Source organism: Dermacentor variabilis, chromosome 6, assembly GCF_050947875.1.
Source record: "Dermacentor variabilis isolate Ectoservices chromosome 6, ASM5094787v1, whole genome shotgun sequence".
In the NCBI taxonomy this organism is placed as follows: domain Eukaryota; kingdom Metazoa; phylum Arthropoda; class Arachnida; order Ixodida; family Ixodidae; genus Dermacentor; species Dermacentor variabilis.
This window is the reverse complement of record NC_134573.1, coordinates 194,271,710-194,285,561: the sequence shown is the minus strand read 5'-3', so window position 1 is coordinate 194,285,561 and position 13,852 is coordinate 194,271,710. Positions and strand designations below refer to the sequence as shown.

The 13,852-nt window shown below is 42.8% G+C and overlaps 1 protein-coding gene across 2 annotated transcripts in view; it reads left to right on the top strand.

Moving 5' to 3' along the window:
* The window catches only part of Cdc5 (cell division cycle protein 21), a 171,759-nt gene that overhangs the window by 28,208 nt on the left and 129,699 nt on the right, over positions 1 to 13,852 (top strand). For both annotated transcript variants that reach the window (XM_075697261.1, XM_075697260.1), the window contains exon 4: positions 3,986 to 4,116. In XM_075697261.1, the coding sequence (XP_075553376.1) occupies positions 3,986 to 4,116 (131 nt within the window). The remainder of the gene's footprint in view (positions 1 to 3,985; positions 4,117 to 13,852) is intronic.

The window sequence follows — 13,852 nt, the reverse complement described above, 5'->3', positions numbered from 1 at the left end:
GAGAGGTTCTGCTTGAAGCAATCTATCAGTACTTTTATTCACTTCTCGTGTACACTTACGCAAAATAAAAACTTTACATAGGGAGAACTTGTACCGAGTTTCCCAAGTAATTCAAACTAACTTAGATGAAACAAAAACACTTATCATTGCAAATAATCATCAGTAGATTGTTTCTCATGAAAACGAAGCATATTGAGTGATGCTAGAAGTTATCTAAGGAGTGCGTCCCTTTTAACGAAGCTTCAAAAGGCCTCTGCTTCGAACATGCTCGTACCCTTTATTTGAGCACACTTTCCATAAAACACATTCCCGAAGTATTCTTTCATTGTAGGCAGGTTTTTTCCCCCCTGAAGTGGCCACTTGGTTTCTGATAAAAACAGCAGCTTTGTCTCCTTTTTGCACTCTTTGTAATACCTGAACAAAGGACTGAATTTCGTTTTTTTTTTTATAAACTAAGAGGCGGTTTTTCATTTCGTCTCGTTCGGACTGCAATTTTTTCAACTCTTCTCCTTGAAGGGCAACTTTGTTTTCCAATCACTTGACTGCTTGCTTTGACTGTTCTAGGACGTCCACAATATCTAATGTAGTTTGGCAGGCCTGGTGAACAGAAAAACTACGTTCAGAGCATGATTCTAAGGCAGTCTCTTGAACTAGAGCTTCCACCTCGTCGCTGAGAAACTGCAAGGCACTTTCGATGTTGGGGCTTTCTCCTGAGCTGCCGCAATTATCGCTTGCCTCAACTAGTGTGTGATCAGTAACGTTTCCTCGATGGTGTTTTTTGGGCTGCACATTCTCTTTTTGCAGGTACTATGGATATTTGCAAAACACGGTCGGTACCTCATTCGGAAGCAGGAGCCTAGGTTCCGTGTTCGTTTTATAGTCACTTTCTGTAAAGTGCAGGGAACATACCAGAGATCTATCGCTCAGTTCCGACCTGCTTCCTTTTCCCGACACTCCTTGGCGAGAGATATTTTTTAGCCACACTACTCGACGCTCCAAGTCACATGGGAACTCGTGATGTTTCACAGTCGGGTCCTTTTTGGCATTTGTGTCGCAGAGTGGCACACAACAATTGCGCGGCATCGCGCCCCATGAACGAGGCTGGCTACGGGACACACGCACACCGAAGAGCCTTAACAAAGCACAGCAAGCACAGGCAAACTTGCTCACACACGCACGCGAAAAAACACGAGATTAATGCATACAGCACGAGGCAAACACTTTCTGACGCGAACCGACTTGCTCACACACGCACGCGAAAAAGCACGAGATCAATGCATATCGCGCGAGGCAAACACGTACTGACGCGAACCAACTTCTCACACACACGCAAGCGAAAAAGCACGAGATTAGTGCATAGAGCACGAGACAAACACATTCTGACGCGAGAACCAACGCCCGCTTAGCCCCGGCGCGAAGTCGCGAAAGCATCCCCGACCGGCGGCGCCCTCACCAAGAAAAGCGGTCGCAACTGTAAACTCGGCCAAGACGCGCCCGCCTATTGTCCGCGGCGCGACGTAGCTGGCCGCACCTTGCTTTGCATCGAGCGGCCGTGGTTTTGATTACCTTACCACCGTCGTAAACACTAGGCCTAGCAGCTTCAACGTTCGTTATAAAACTTCTTGCCGTTCGGCTCAGTGTTTTTCATTGAAAGAATTTGCCACTGTAAGCAGTGGCACTGACTCCATCTTTGTGGTCCTCGCGATTGGCTTCGAAGCTCGGAAAGTACGGCGCGTTGCATAATGCCGGTTCACAAAAGTCAGCTTTGCCTTAATACAAAAGTGTTACGCGGTGAAGCATAACAAGTGTGGGAAGGGGCAATTGTTACGGGACAATGTATCTATTCCTTAGTTATACATGCATCCATCCATCATCTCTTGTCACAGTACGGGCACCAGTAGGCCTAATAAACATGCTGGTAGGCCTTTTCGGATGTGCCTGTGGTGATTTCAGCCTTTAATTTAATGGCAGTAAAAGACATGCATTCATTTTTTCGGACTGCCCGATTTTTGCGGACGTTCTCACGGCCCTTAGGGAATCCGAAAAATCGGACGTTGACTGTACAGCTGACGAAGAGGATGTTTCAAATGGCCCACGGGGCAAATGCATGGTAGGAGGACGAAAACAGAAAGAACCTACGCATTGAGGAATGAACGGGAAAGGAAGCCTGCCGCCACTTTTTTCAAGGAGCTTGAGCTCAAAAAACAAAGTGTTGGCTGATGCTGGAACGCAGGTGTTCCTCATCCGAACAGAAATAAACTCGCTAAAGCAGTGAAATGCAACACTGAGGTGTTGTGCACAGGCTGAGAGTGTGTCAGGAGAGTTGAGGTTGACACACCAGCTGTTGAGAATCTCATTTATGACAAAGTTTGGGCCTCACACCAATGAGCTTCCTATAAATTGATAAAAGTAGCTCATATCGCCTTCACTCACGGCGTCCACATTTGTAGACGCGACCTGTTTTTGCCATCTCTGTGCAGTGATAGCAAGGAATGGAGCATGAACGTTAAGCTTACGGCAAATTGAAGATTCAGATAACCTAAAATACTTCCATTTTGCTTCTGAGTGGTATGTATCATTACAGAGTATCGCTTTGGTGCAGGCACTACCATGTTTTACATAACGCTTGATGTGGGGCATGTAGATAGCAACCTTGATATATATATATTCTTTTTCTTTCTTGAAATGCTTGACCATGAATCACTTGTGCATGTAATTCAAGTGGGGGATTTAATCCTTGTTATGGAAAAACATATGACTTACTTTACAATATTCAAATATTTAGTTACTCTTTAATTATAATGACTCATCATAAAATGCTCAGAGTCATTCTATCACCTTGATTTGCTTTCAGTGGAGTCTCAAGCACCACCTGTTTCACACATATGTATCAACAGTCGATCATAATTCATGACTGAAGTGGATATTCAAAAACATTTGCATCATGTTTTTATTCATATTTGAGAATGTTCCACTCGATTTGCCTTGAGTTTTACCATTCTTTTTTTTTCGAAGTTATTTTATTCGCTGTGCATTTTACTAACCCCTAGCTACAGATTCTTTTTTTATATAAAATAAATGATACTCCTTACTATTCAAACTACCCGCCGTGGTTGCTCAGTGGCTATGTTGTTGGCCTGCTGAGCACGAGGTCGCGGGATGGAATACCTGCCACGGCGGCCGCATTTCGATGGGGGCGAAATGCGAAAACACCCGTGTGCTTAGATTTAGGTGCACGTTAAAGAACTCCAGGTGGTCGAAATTTCCGGAGTCCTCCACTACAGCGTGCCTCATAATCAGAAAGTGGTTTTGGCATGTAAAACCCCATAATTTAATTTTTTTTTTTTTACTATTCAAACTGGATTCAGTCATTTCTCAGCATGCTTACTAGAGATTGACAGCATTGGGTGACATAGTGTCTGCCTGTCTTGATGTAAAACAAAGTTCTGTGTCACTCAGGGAATTTTTCAGAGGCACTCAGGGAAAACCTGGAAAACTCGGGGGATTTGGAAATGTCAACTTGGTGGACACCCTGGTCATTACGTAACATATTAACCGAAAACCACTGCTTTTTTCTTTTTTTCCACCCACTCCTCGTGTAATATCCCTCTGGGACACTTGAGGTACCAATAAATAGATAAGTAAATAACTGCCTAAATCCGAAAAAATACTTCGCAATCCGTGACTTCACACTGACCTATTGACCTTGGGATTTCGGTGCGTAATTAAACAAAGGTTTGACCGTCATATTCTAATAATCAAGCTATTAGAGCGAAGCCAATGAAAGTAGAGTTTTCAAGAATACTTTATTAATGTAGACTCATTCAGTGTTTCTCTTTAGTGCCCTTTTAATTACTGTATAGTATACTATTTGGAGAATGTAATCTTTTTGAAGATGGACGGTGTGGCCATTTTGCTGCATTGCCCTTTGGGCTCTCCTTGTTTTGCTTTTCCCACAAGACTGATTTTCTCTGCTGCGCTTTAGAGATCAAGCTCAGAAGAAAGAAGAAGAAGGGGAAATTCTTGATGACCCACGGAAGTTAAAGCCAGGCGAGATTGATCCCAACCCGGAGACAAAGCCTGCCCGTCCCGATCCAAAGGACATGGACGAAGATGGTGAGTCTGCAGTGCTTTTGTTTTCTCCTGCACTTGGCTGTTCACTTGAAAAAGGATGAGCCACTGAACTCTGCAAGTTCTACGTGCTCTGTTCTCTAACGTTACATGTTTCCATTAGGTGTGATCATCTCTACAACTTGCCATGATTAGTGTGTGAATGCAGTAGAGTAAGTTTATTTTCTAGTAGTGTGCCATTCAACTTTCGAAAAACATGGTTCCTGCTGGTGCTGTAGCATCAAATGTATAAGGGCAGACCCAAGAAAACGAAACTGACTTCATGAAGCTCTTCATACTTGTATTGCTGTCTTCGCCCACTAGGTCGTTAGGCAGGTGTACGTGGACACTTTACAAGACTGTAACCAAGCCAACATCACCATAAAATGCCCTATGTGTTTTACGGCGAAGCTGTATATGGCTAGGGTTCCGTGCATTTTTTGTTCTCCGTGAACAAAAACTATCATCTATGGATCATACCCCCATAAGCATTCATGCTCCTGTAAGCAAGAAAAATATGCAATGGCTCATAAGGCAGAGGCTATAAGCACTCAGCAAAGTGAAGCGAACAGTGCTTATATTTTTTCTAATCACACAACATACAGAACAGCATATCAAAAACTCTCATCATCAATGGTTCAATGCCCCTGTGAGCAATGGCTCATACCCCCGTGATCAATGGCTCATACCCCTGTAAGCAAGCAAAAAATGCAATGATTCATAGTCCCGTAAGGTTCATGGCTACTCACTTTGCTTCAATTAGCTGTGATGACACTACCCCTGTTGTCGTCGGTGATTTCAATGTGGATGTGTCGGTACCGAAAAGGGAGTGGTTTGCATGTTCTGCATTGCAGACATCCCTTGTGATGCCACACCGATCCGGCCCAGCCGACCACCCAGCGACTTATATGCATCAATTTGACATTATCAAAGTATGTGATTGCAGTTGCGAGTGAAATAATGACCACCGATCAACACAATGAATGAATGTGCATACCTTTCATCACAATGACCACCCATCAAGACAATAAACGAGTTCATGCCTTTGTTCAAAATTATGTGTCACCGTCGTGTCGTGTGCTAAACGGCTTCACTGGTCAACTGCCTTCACAGAGTAGAATGGCTCATGATTTTTTGGTTCATCATGCTACTCTTGCGAAATCATACATCTTTTCATGATGGACAGTGAATCTCCTAGACATATTCTTTGCTCCTTGCAGAAGTGACCACAGAAACATTTGAAACGCTTCAACTACTTTTATGGAGTAGGCACTGGGCTACACAAAAGTTTTTTTGTGGTTTGGCTTGTTCCAAGATGAGGAATGGGTGTTAAATACCATTCTCATTTTGGCCAACCTTCAGCCTGTTGTAGCTACGAGATTATTGAAAAGGTGTTCCCTTTAATAAGAATAGACCACACTGTATATCTTTATTTATATGTACCTAAGTTACTGATACCTTGCGACATCCTAGTTATGCAATGCTAAGAGACTCCTGAGCATGTTCATCACCATATTTGCTTGCCCAAAATTTGTATGAATTAAATGTTGTGAAACATTTTCAGATATTTTATATTCGACTCAGTATTTCACATTCTTTCTTGGCTCGATTTGATATTGGATTCAAAATGTACTATCCGGTATATGCACACCCCTAATTTTTAGTATGTAGGGTTGTGATGTGTTAGCATTAACGAAAATGACACAAAGCATGAAAAGTGCACCAGGTGCGGGGGGGGGGGGGGGCTTATGGGGCTGCAGCCCCCCCCCCCCTAAATTTTTTCGTGCTATCCATGCACCGCCGACCAAAGCAACCCCTCACGCCGGAAATCATTCTGGATTTTGTCTAGAATGGTCTTTTTGACGCTCAAAAAGACATTTAACCATGAAGATTGCGAACTCGGGCTGGATTTCGCGGCAACGCCCATACACCGGTAGTCACATAACGCCAAGCAGTCCCATCCAAGCACAAAGTTTCAAGGGCGTTTTGATGGCTCGCGGGCTCGCCGTGGCATCTCGCTGAGGCCGCGGAATCTATGGAGTGCATGGATATCAATTGCAAAACTTTCTCGGTATAAATCTCATAATCTCTTGATGTGAAAGATGCATTGACATTTCCAAAGTTATGCTTTAGATTTTCAGTTGCGGAACTTTGTGGCTTTAATGTTGTTACAAACATCTGATGCCAAAGGTCCATTGACTTTTCTAAAGTCTTACATTGGAACATACAACGAGACAAGCCAAATCAACACACTAGCAGACAAGTTGACAAAGCACCCAGCGAGGTCCAATGAGACTAAGCGTTGTGGTGGTTCATTTGTGCTGTCAGGTAACATAAAAAAAATAAAATTTTTTTTTAACCTACACCAAAACATCCATGTCAAGACACTAAAGCCAGCCAAAGTAATTACGTTCCTATTTATTTTTTCTACTTTGACTTTTATGCGCGAGGACACGTTGAGCCTCTTCAATTTTTTTTGTTCTCGCTACCCTACCCGCGGGCTGCCAGAGCCAGCCAGAGCGCATACATTTTTCTCGTGTTGCCGTGACCACCACGCGGCGCACTTCGGTGTGCGTTCGGTTTGCTCTTGCCGAGTAAATTTTCGCCTGGCAGAGTTTTGGATGCTTTCTTGCTAACGGACGAGAAAAAAGAACAATGGTCGCTCGCCGGCATCACTGTGGGGACTACAAGGATTGCACCGCGTTCGCTTGAGCGGAACCTCTCTGGAAAGTCTTGTTTCGCCGGTGTAGGATACTGAGCGGTATGCGTATGGTTCTCAGTGGACCAAGCGTATCATGTTTTCCGTGTCCTTCCGTAGCCCCATTAGGTGCCCAAAGTAGGCATTCAGTTCTGGCCAACATACTTTCCTATGCTTTCTTTTTTTTTCATTTCGGTTCCTGCGCCCCACAGAAGAAAAAAAAATACATTGTTGCGACGCAGCGAATTGTCGCATGGTGAAAGTTCGATTTTGTTACTTCTTCTTTTGCGGAAAGTAATGGGTGACGGGATGCTTTAGTTGCCGGATACGTTTATTATATTATTGCGATAGCAATTATATGGACACTTCAGGCGCATTCCTGCCGTCGCCCTCATGTTTCGTATAAAGTCCAAGGGCGATAACACAATGACCGCGCGCTGCATGCTGTATGTGCGAGTGAAAGCGTAGGGGGGGGAAGTGGAATGGGTGAGGTGACGATAGTGACTCAGTCCTGTGTGCACAAAGGAGAAAAGCGGGGAGCAAGCATCGTGCGCAATACATCGGGGGGAATAGATGGAATGGGGGCAGAATCTAGGATTCTGTGAATCTATGATGGCGCAACGTGTTTATTTGCCTTTGTCGCATTAAATACAGTTACTTTTTCTTACATAGACTTGTTGGAGACTTATATGTATACTTAAATATCTTGTTGCGAGGTTTTGTGTATACATGCAGTGAACTTTGTTTCCAGTGACACTTTTTTGTCCTTTATCAAGCCGTATTTTCGCATTTGCATATCCCATTGTATCTTTGCATTTCTAATGTACGAGGGGGAGTCAAATGAAAGTGAGCCTACCCTAACCGCGCAATAATGGTTTGGTTCATTAGCTACGAGGCATGCGCGTAGGAGAGCGGCATGTCTCATTTACAAAAGTGACACGCAGGTGTGAGGATAAATTTTCTTTAATGGTCTCATAAACTGGGTTGAATACGGTTGCGTGACATAATGGGCACTTCAAAATTTGAACAGCTGGGTGTCTCAAAGTTTTTGACAGCTGAAGGTGTTTTAATTAATCGTCATATGGCTGCCATGTACGTTGAACATTGCATTTCATTGGCCACTGTGAAGCGTTGGAGCAAACAGTTCAAAGAAGGACGGGAAAGTTGCAAAGATATTCCAAGACCGGGCCAAAACCATTGTGCAATCAACCCCCACACAATTTCAAAGGTTGATGAGCTGATGAGACAAGAACGAAGGATAAGCATAGATGAACTGGCAGACCATCTGAACATTAGTCACTGTTCGGTTTACGCTATAATTCATGAGCACCTCCGTTATCGGCTCTTGTGTGTGCAATGAATCACCAAGATTTTGATCCACCGCGAGAAGACTGAGAAGTTTCACACTGCCTTGACTCATCTGACCCCGTATCACAATGAGGATGACGACTTCTTGTTTGCAATTGTGATCAGGGACAAACCATGATGCCACTACTACGAGCCTAAAACACGTCGGCAAAGCTTAGTGAAAACATTCGAATTTACCATGCCCAAAGAATGCAAAGGCCATCATTTCTGCCGGAAAGGTGTTGTTTACTTTTTTTTTCGATTGTCAGGAGCCATTACTGATAGAATTTGCTAAATCTTGAGAGATCATCAATTGTTTCCAATATTGTGAAACGCCAAAATGGCAGCATGTCGCAATCAAGAACGAACAACGTGGAAAATTGACAAATGGGGTCATCTTGATCCATGACAGTGCCTGTCCCCACGTCGCTGATGTGGTTAATACAAAACTGGCAAAGTTCAAGTGGGAAACGCTGCAACATCCGCCATACAGCTCAGACCTGTCACCTTGCGACTTCCACATTTTCGGGCAACCGAAAAAACAGCTCAAGGGAACCATATTTGTACCGGACTATGGTGTGAAAGAGTCTGGTACAGACTTTTTGAAGCAGCAACCCAAGGAGTTTTATAAGACGGGAATCACGCGACTCGTTAGTCAACGGGACAAATGTCTAAATTCTCATGAAGACTACTTTTAAATAAAGTGCCCCGTTTGTCATATATTCGCATTGGCTCACATTCATTTGACTTGCCCTCATATATCTGGCAGAACTCCTGCTTTTTATAGGTGCTCTCTGTCGCGACTAGTACTTCGGTGCAATTATTCACGATACACGACAGGGGACAGCTGCTCCTGCGTAATACATTGGAACAAATGACAGCGTCATTGAGATTTTCCACTGGCCATTGCATATAGTATACAAGAAAGTAAACACGGTTCTTGAATGACAAAATTTCATTAACATATTTGTCCTCAACTTGTTCATTTCATTGCCTTTTCATTATTCATAGCAGCGGCAGGCACTGCTTTCCTGGTTTCCAACAGATATAGTTAGAAAGTTCGTGTGATATTTTCTTTACTTATTAAATAGACAAGAAATAAGGAAGCAATGATATCAGTTATTTTGGGCACAATTTTTGACAATACGAGTATATTCTTTTATGAAAAAATACATATTTTACTTGTTTTGACAGTGCGTAGCATTCAAGAATTCGTTTGCAGCATCTTTGGCAATGGCAATGCAGTTATTATTCGTTTATTTTAACCCTCGACAAATTGTTTAAGAGGAAGCTTTAGCTCGGGCCCGACTCCGACGCGGCCTATTCAAATACATGTAAAATGCAGAAACGCTTTCCTGAGATAATCCTGCTAATCGCTTTTATTGAAATTTGTTGCATTTGAGAGAGAAAGTTATACGTATCCTAGTGTCTGTTGGAAATGGAACTTCGATTTAGGGCCTGAATATTGTTTGAAGATACCTTGAAAAATTCGAAAGTTTGGAAAAATAGAAGTACGACGTTTACAAACTACTAGCAATGCATCAAGAACAGATATTTCGGTTCTGTAAACGGCATCTGTTGTAACAGTCAAAGCGGACATGTTTCCTTTGTCAATTTGTATCTTACGTGAACTGGTCATGTTGTGCACAACGGTTCTGCAAAAGCCGTATTTCCATAATACCTAATAATATGGATAATAATAATATGGAAGTATAATATGGATAGAATTGAACATGCTCTCAGGAACAGAGGAAGCCTAAAAGTAGTGAAGAAGAAACTAGGAATTGGCAAGAATCAGATGTATGCGCTAAGAGACAAAGCCAGCAATATCATTACTAATATGGATGAGATAGTTCATGGGGCTGAGGAGTTCTATAGAGATTTATACAGTACCAGTGGCACCCACAACGGTAATGGAAGAGAGAATAGTCTAGAGGAATTTGAAATCCCACAGGTAACTCCGGAAGAAGTAAAAAAAGCCTTGGGAGCTATGCAAAGGGGAAAGGCAGCTGGGCAGGATCAGGTAACAGCAGATTTGTTGAAGGATGGTGGGCAGATTGTTTTAGAGAAACTGGCCACCCTGTACACGCAATGCCTCATGACCTCGAGCGTACCAGAATCTTGGAAGAACGCTAACATAATCCTAATCCATAAGAAAGGGGACGCCAAAGACTTGAAAAATTATAGACCGATCAGCTTACTGTCAGTTGCCTACAAACTATTTACTAAGGCAATCGCAAATAGAATCAAGAACACCTTAGGCTTCTGTCAAGCAAAGGACCAGGCAGGATTCCGTAAAGGCTACTCAATAATAGACCATATTCACACTATCAATCAGGTGATAGAGAAATGTGCGGAATATAACCAACTCTTATATATAGCTTTCATTGATTACGAGAAAGCGTTTGATTCTGTCAAAACCTCAGCAGTCATGGAGGCATTACGGAATCAGGGTGTGGACGAGCCGTATGTAAAAATACTGAAAGATATCTATAGCGGCTCCACAGCCACCGTAGTCCTTCATAAAGAAAGCAACAAAATCCCAATAAAGAAAGGCGTCAGGCAGGGAGATACGATCTCTCCAATGCTATTCACAGCGTGTTTACAGGAGGTATTCAGAGACCTGGATTGGGAAGAACTGGGAACAAAAGTTAATGGAGAATACCTTAGTAACTTGCGATTCGCTGATAATATTGCCTTGCTTAGTAACTCAGGAGACCAAATGCAATGCATGCTCACTGACCTGGAGAGGCAAAGCAGAAGAGTGGGTCTAAAAATTAATCTGCAGAAAACTAATGTAATGCTTAACATTCTCGGAAGAGAACAGCAGAGTACGATAGGTAGCGAGGCACTGAAAGTGATAAGTATAAGATAATGCATCTGGTTAGGACAGGTAGTGACCGCGGATCCGGATCATGAGACTGAAATAATCAGAAGAATGAGAATGGGCTGGGGCGCGTTTGGCAGGCATTCTTAGATCATGAACATCAGGTTGCCGTTATCCCTCAAGAGAAAAGTGTATAATAGCTATGTCTTACCAGTACTCACCTACGGGGCAGAAACCTGGAGGCTTACGAAAAGGGTTCTACTTAAATTGAGGACGATGCAACGAGCTATGGAAAGAAGAATGATAGGTGTAACGTTAAAGGATAAGAAAAGAGCAGATTGGGTAAGGGAACAAACGCGAGTTAGTGACATCATAGTTGAAATCAAGAAAAAGAAATGGGCATGGGCAGGACATGTAATGAGGAGGGAAGATGGTCATTAAGGGTTATGGACTGGATTCCCAGGGAAGGGAAGCGTAGCAGGGGGCGGCAGAAAGTTAGGTGGGCGGATGAGATTAAGAAGTTTGCTGGGACGATATGGCCACAATTAGTACATGACCGGGGTTGTTGGAGAAGTATGGGAGAGGCCTTTGTCCTGCAGTGGGCGTGATCAGGCTGACGATGATGATGATTTATGTGTAACATATCTATTTTGTCCGCTGTAGATGTACTATTAGATGCAATTTACAGAATTGTGATATCATTTTTCATTGTTGAGTCACAGAGTTATAAACTTGGTAGTTCCGTTTTTTGAAAATTTGCGATCTTGGCCAATTTTTAATAAAGAATTTACCCCCTAATTGAAAAATTTGAAACCAACAGTCACTAGAATTAAGCTTTTTCTTTTAAATGCAACAAACCTCGTCAAATTTGGTGCAGTGGTTGCAGGGGAAAACGAATTCCCCTTCTACATGTATTTGAATAGCAGCACTTGAGCGAAAGCCTCCTCTTAAGGAGGAGGCCGAGCTGCAACGTGAGCCCTCCCCCCCCCCCCCCCCCCACCCCTTGAACGACATTTCTGGCTACGCCACTGCATGTGGGTGATGGGCATCTACGTGCTTTACTGCAACAAGGATTGCACCATTGTCCAGCGTAACAGTGGTGGTCCTGCCCATTTATTCTGCTTCATTGGGCCGTGTTTTTCGTGCGCCACTTAATACATTAAGAACTTAATACAAGAATTACACATATTGGAAAGCCAGAAAAAACACGGGGAAGGCAGGAAATGTAAATTCAAGACGATGAGCAAAATGAGAACAAAGTGAAAGCAGAAGCCAACGTTTCGACAAGTTAACTTCTCTTCTTTACGGCAACATATGCTTTTCTCGCCATAGTACAGTAAAAACGCACATATAATACGAGGTTTTTTCCCTATTATTAATGTTCCAAATTTTCGCCTCGTACGATATGCGGATCCGAATGAAAATTTCATTCAGAAATTTGGGCTAGTGGTTTCGTTATTGCTGCGTGGCTATGGCTTGACTTCGTTATTTCTGCATGGCTACGGCTTGGTTTCGTTATAGCTGCGTGACTACAGCATCGCGTTGCTTCAGTGTTGAGTGCACACCTTGGCAGCACACGTACGAACCACACTTCACTAAGTGCATCTTTTTGATTATGCATTGAAGGACCAAGATGTCTGGACCACAAAAACAGTACTTGGCTGCTTTCAAGAGAAAGGTTACGTTAGCTTAAGCAAAGGACATCGGCAACAGTGCAACCGGGACGTTGGCTCCTGCTTTCACCTTGTTCTCGTTTTGCTCAACATATTGGAAAGCTCACATTTATGGCAAGTGCTATTTTACAACATGATGAGCAAAACGAGAACAATGTAACAGGAGCCAACCTTTTGACAAGTGGACTTGTTTTTTTCGAGGTCAACATGTCACTCATGATCACTCATCATGCATGCGCTATACTACTCTATATTCGAGTAATTATATTTAACTAGGTGTGTGCAAATACTCAAATATTAGATTTTAAATTGAATAGTGAATGTTAGAAAATTTCTCAATCTTGCCGTGGGCCTCAATATTTGAGAACTCCTTACCGTCAGTTCCGACTGCACTCGATCCATGTGGCGCCGAGTGGCATGATGCGCATTCCCCGCTCTTGCCTGCCACGCAGGTTGGCTCCTGCTTTTACCTTGTTCTCGTTTTGCTCATCATGTTGTAAAATAGCAATTGCCATAAATGTGAGCTTAACGAACCGACGATAACCCACCTGCCATCTGCTTTCCTGTTTTCTGGAGCAAAACTGGAAAGCAAAACTTTCTAAGCGATAGAAGATTGCCATTAAGCATAGTATGGCCCACTAACAAACCGAAAACCACATTAGGACAACTTCGCTATTTCTTCAGCTTCAGAGGGATTCTATTTGACAGACATTCTATTGCTAGAAAATATTTTCTGGACCTTTGTATACAAACTGGGTTATCAGTGTTCGTATAACAATTTGGTGTTCGTTTTAATAAGAGTAGAGCATATTATACAGCTTGATTCATAGGTACCGAAGTTACTGATAGCTAGCAAGAAGATTATGGTTAAGCAATGTGATCAGCCTCCTGAGCATGTGAAGCAACGTGTTTTTCGCACAATATTTGGAATCATAAAGGTTTGTGTTAAATTTTCTGATGTTTGATATGATATTCGGCTCCCTTTTTTTTCTCGATTTGATTTAATTATTCCATTCTAAATTGTGGGGTTCTCCTCCCGTGCTCTTGGGACAAAGGAACGACAACACAGTAGTGCAAACAATCACAAGGGCAATCACAACGAAGCTCGCTTCCTTGAGTCGAACGAGTAATTTCAATTCGTGCGAGGCTAAATAGAATGAGGGAAGCAAATTGCAACACCTCAACGCCACGGTCCAC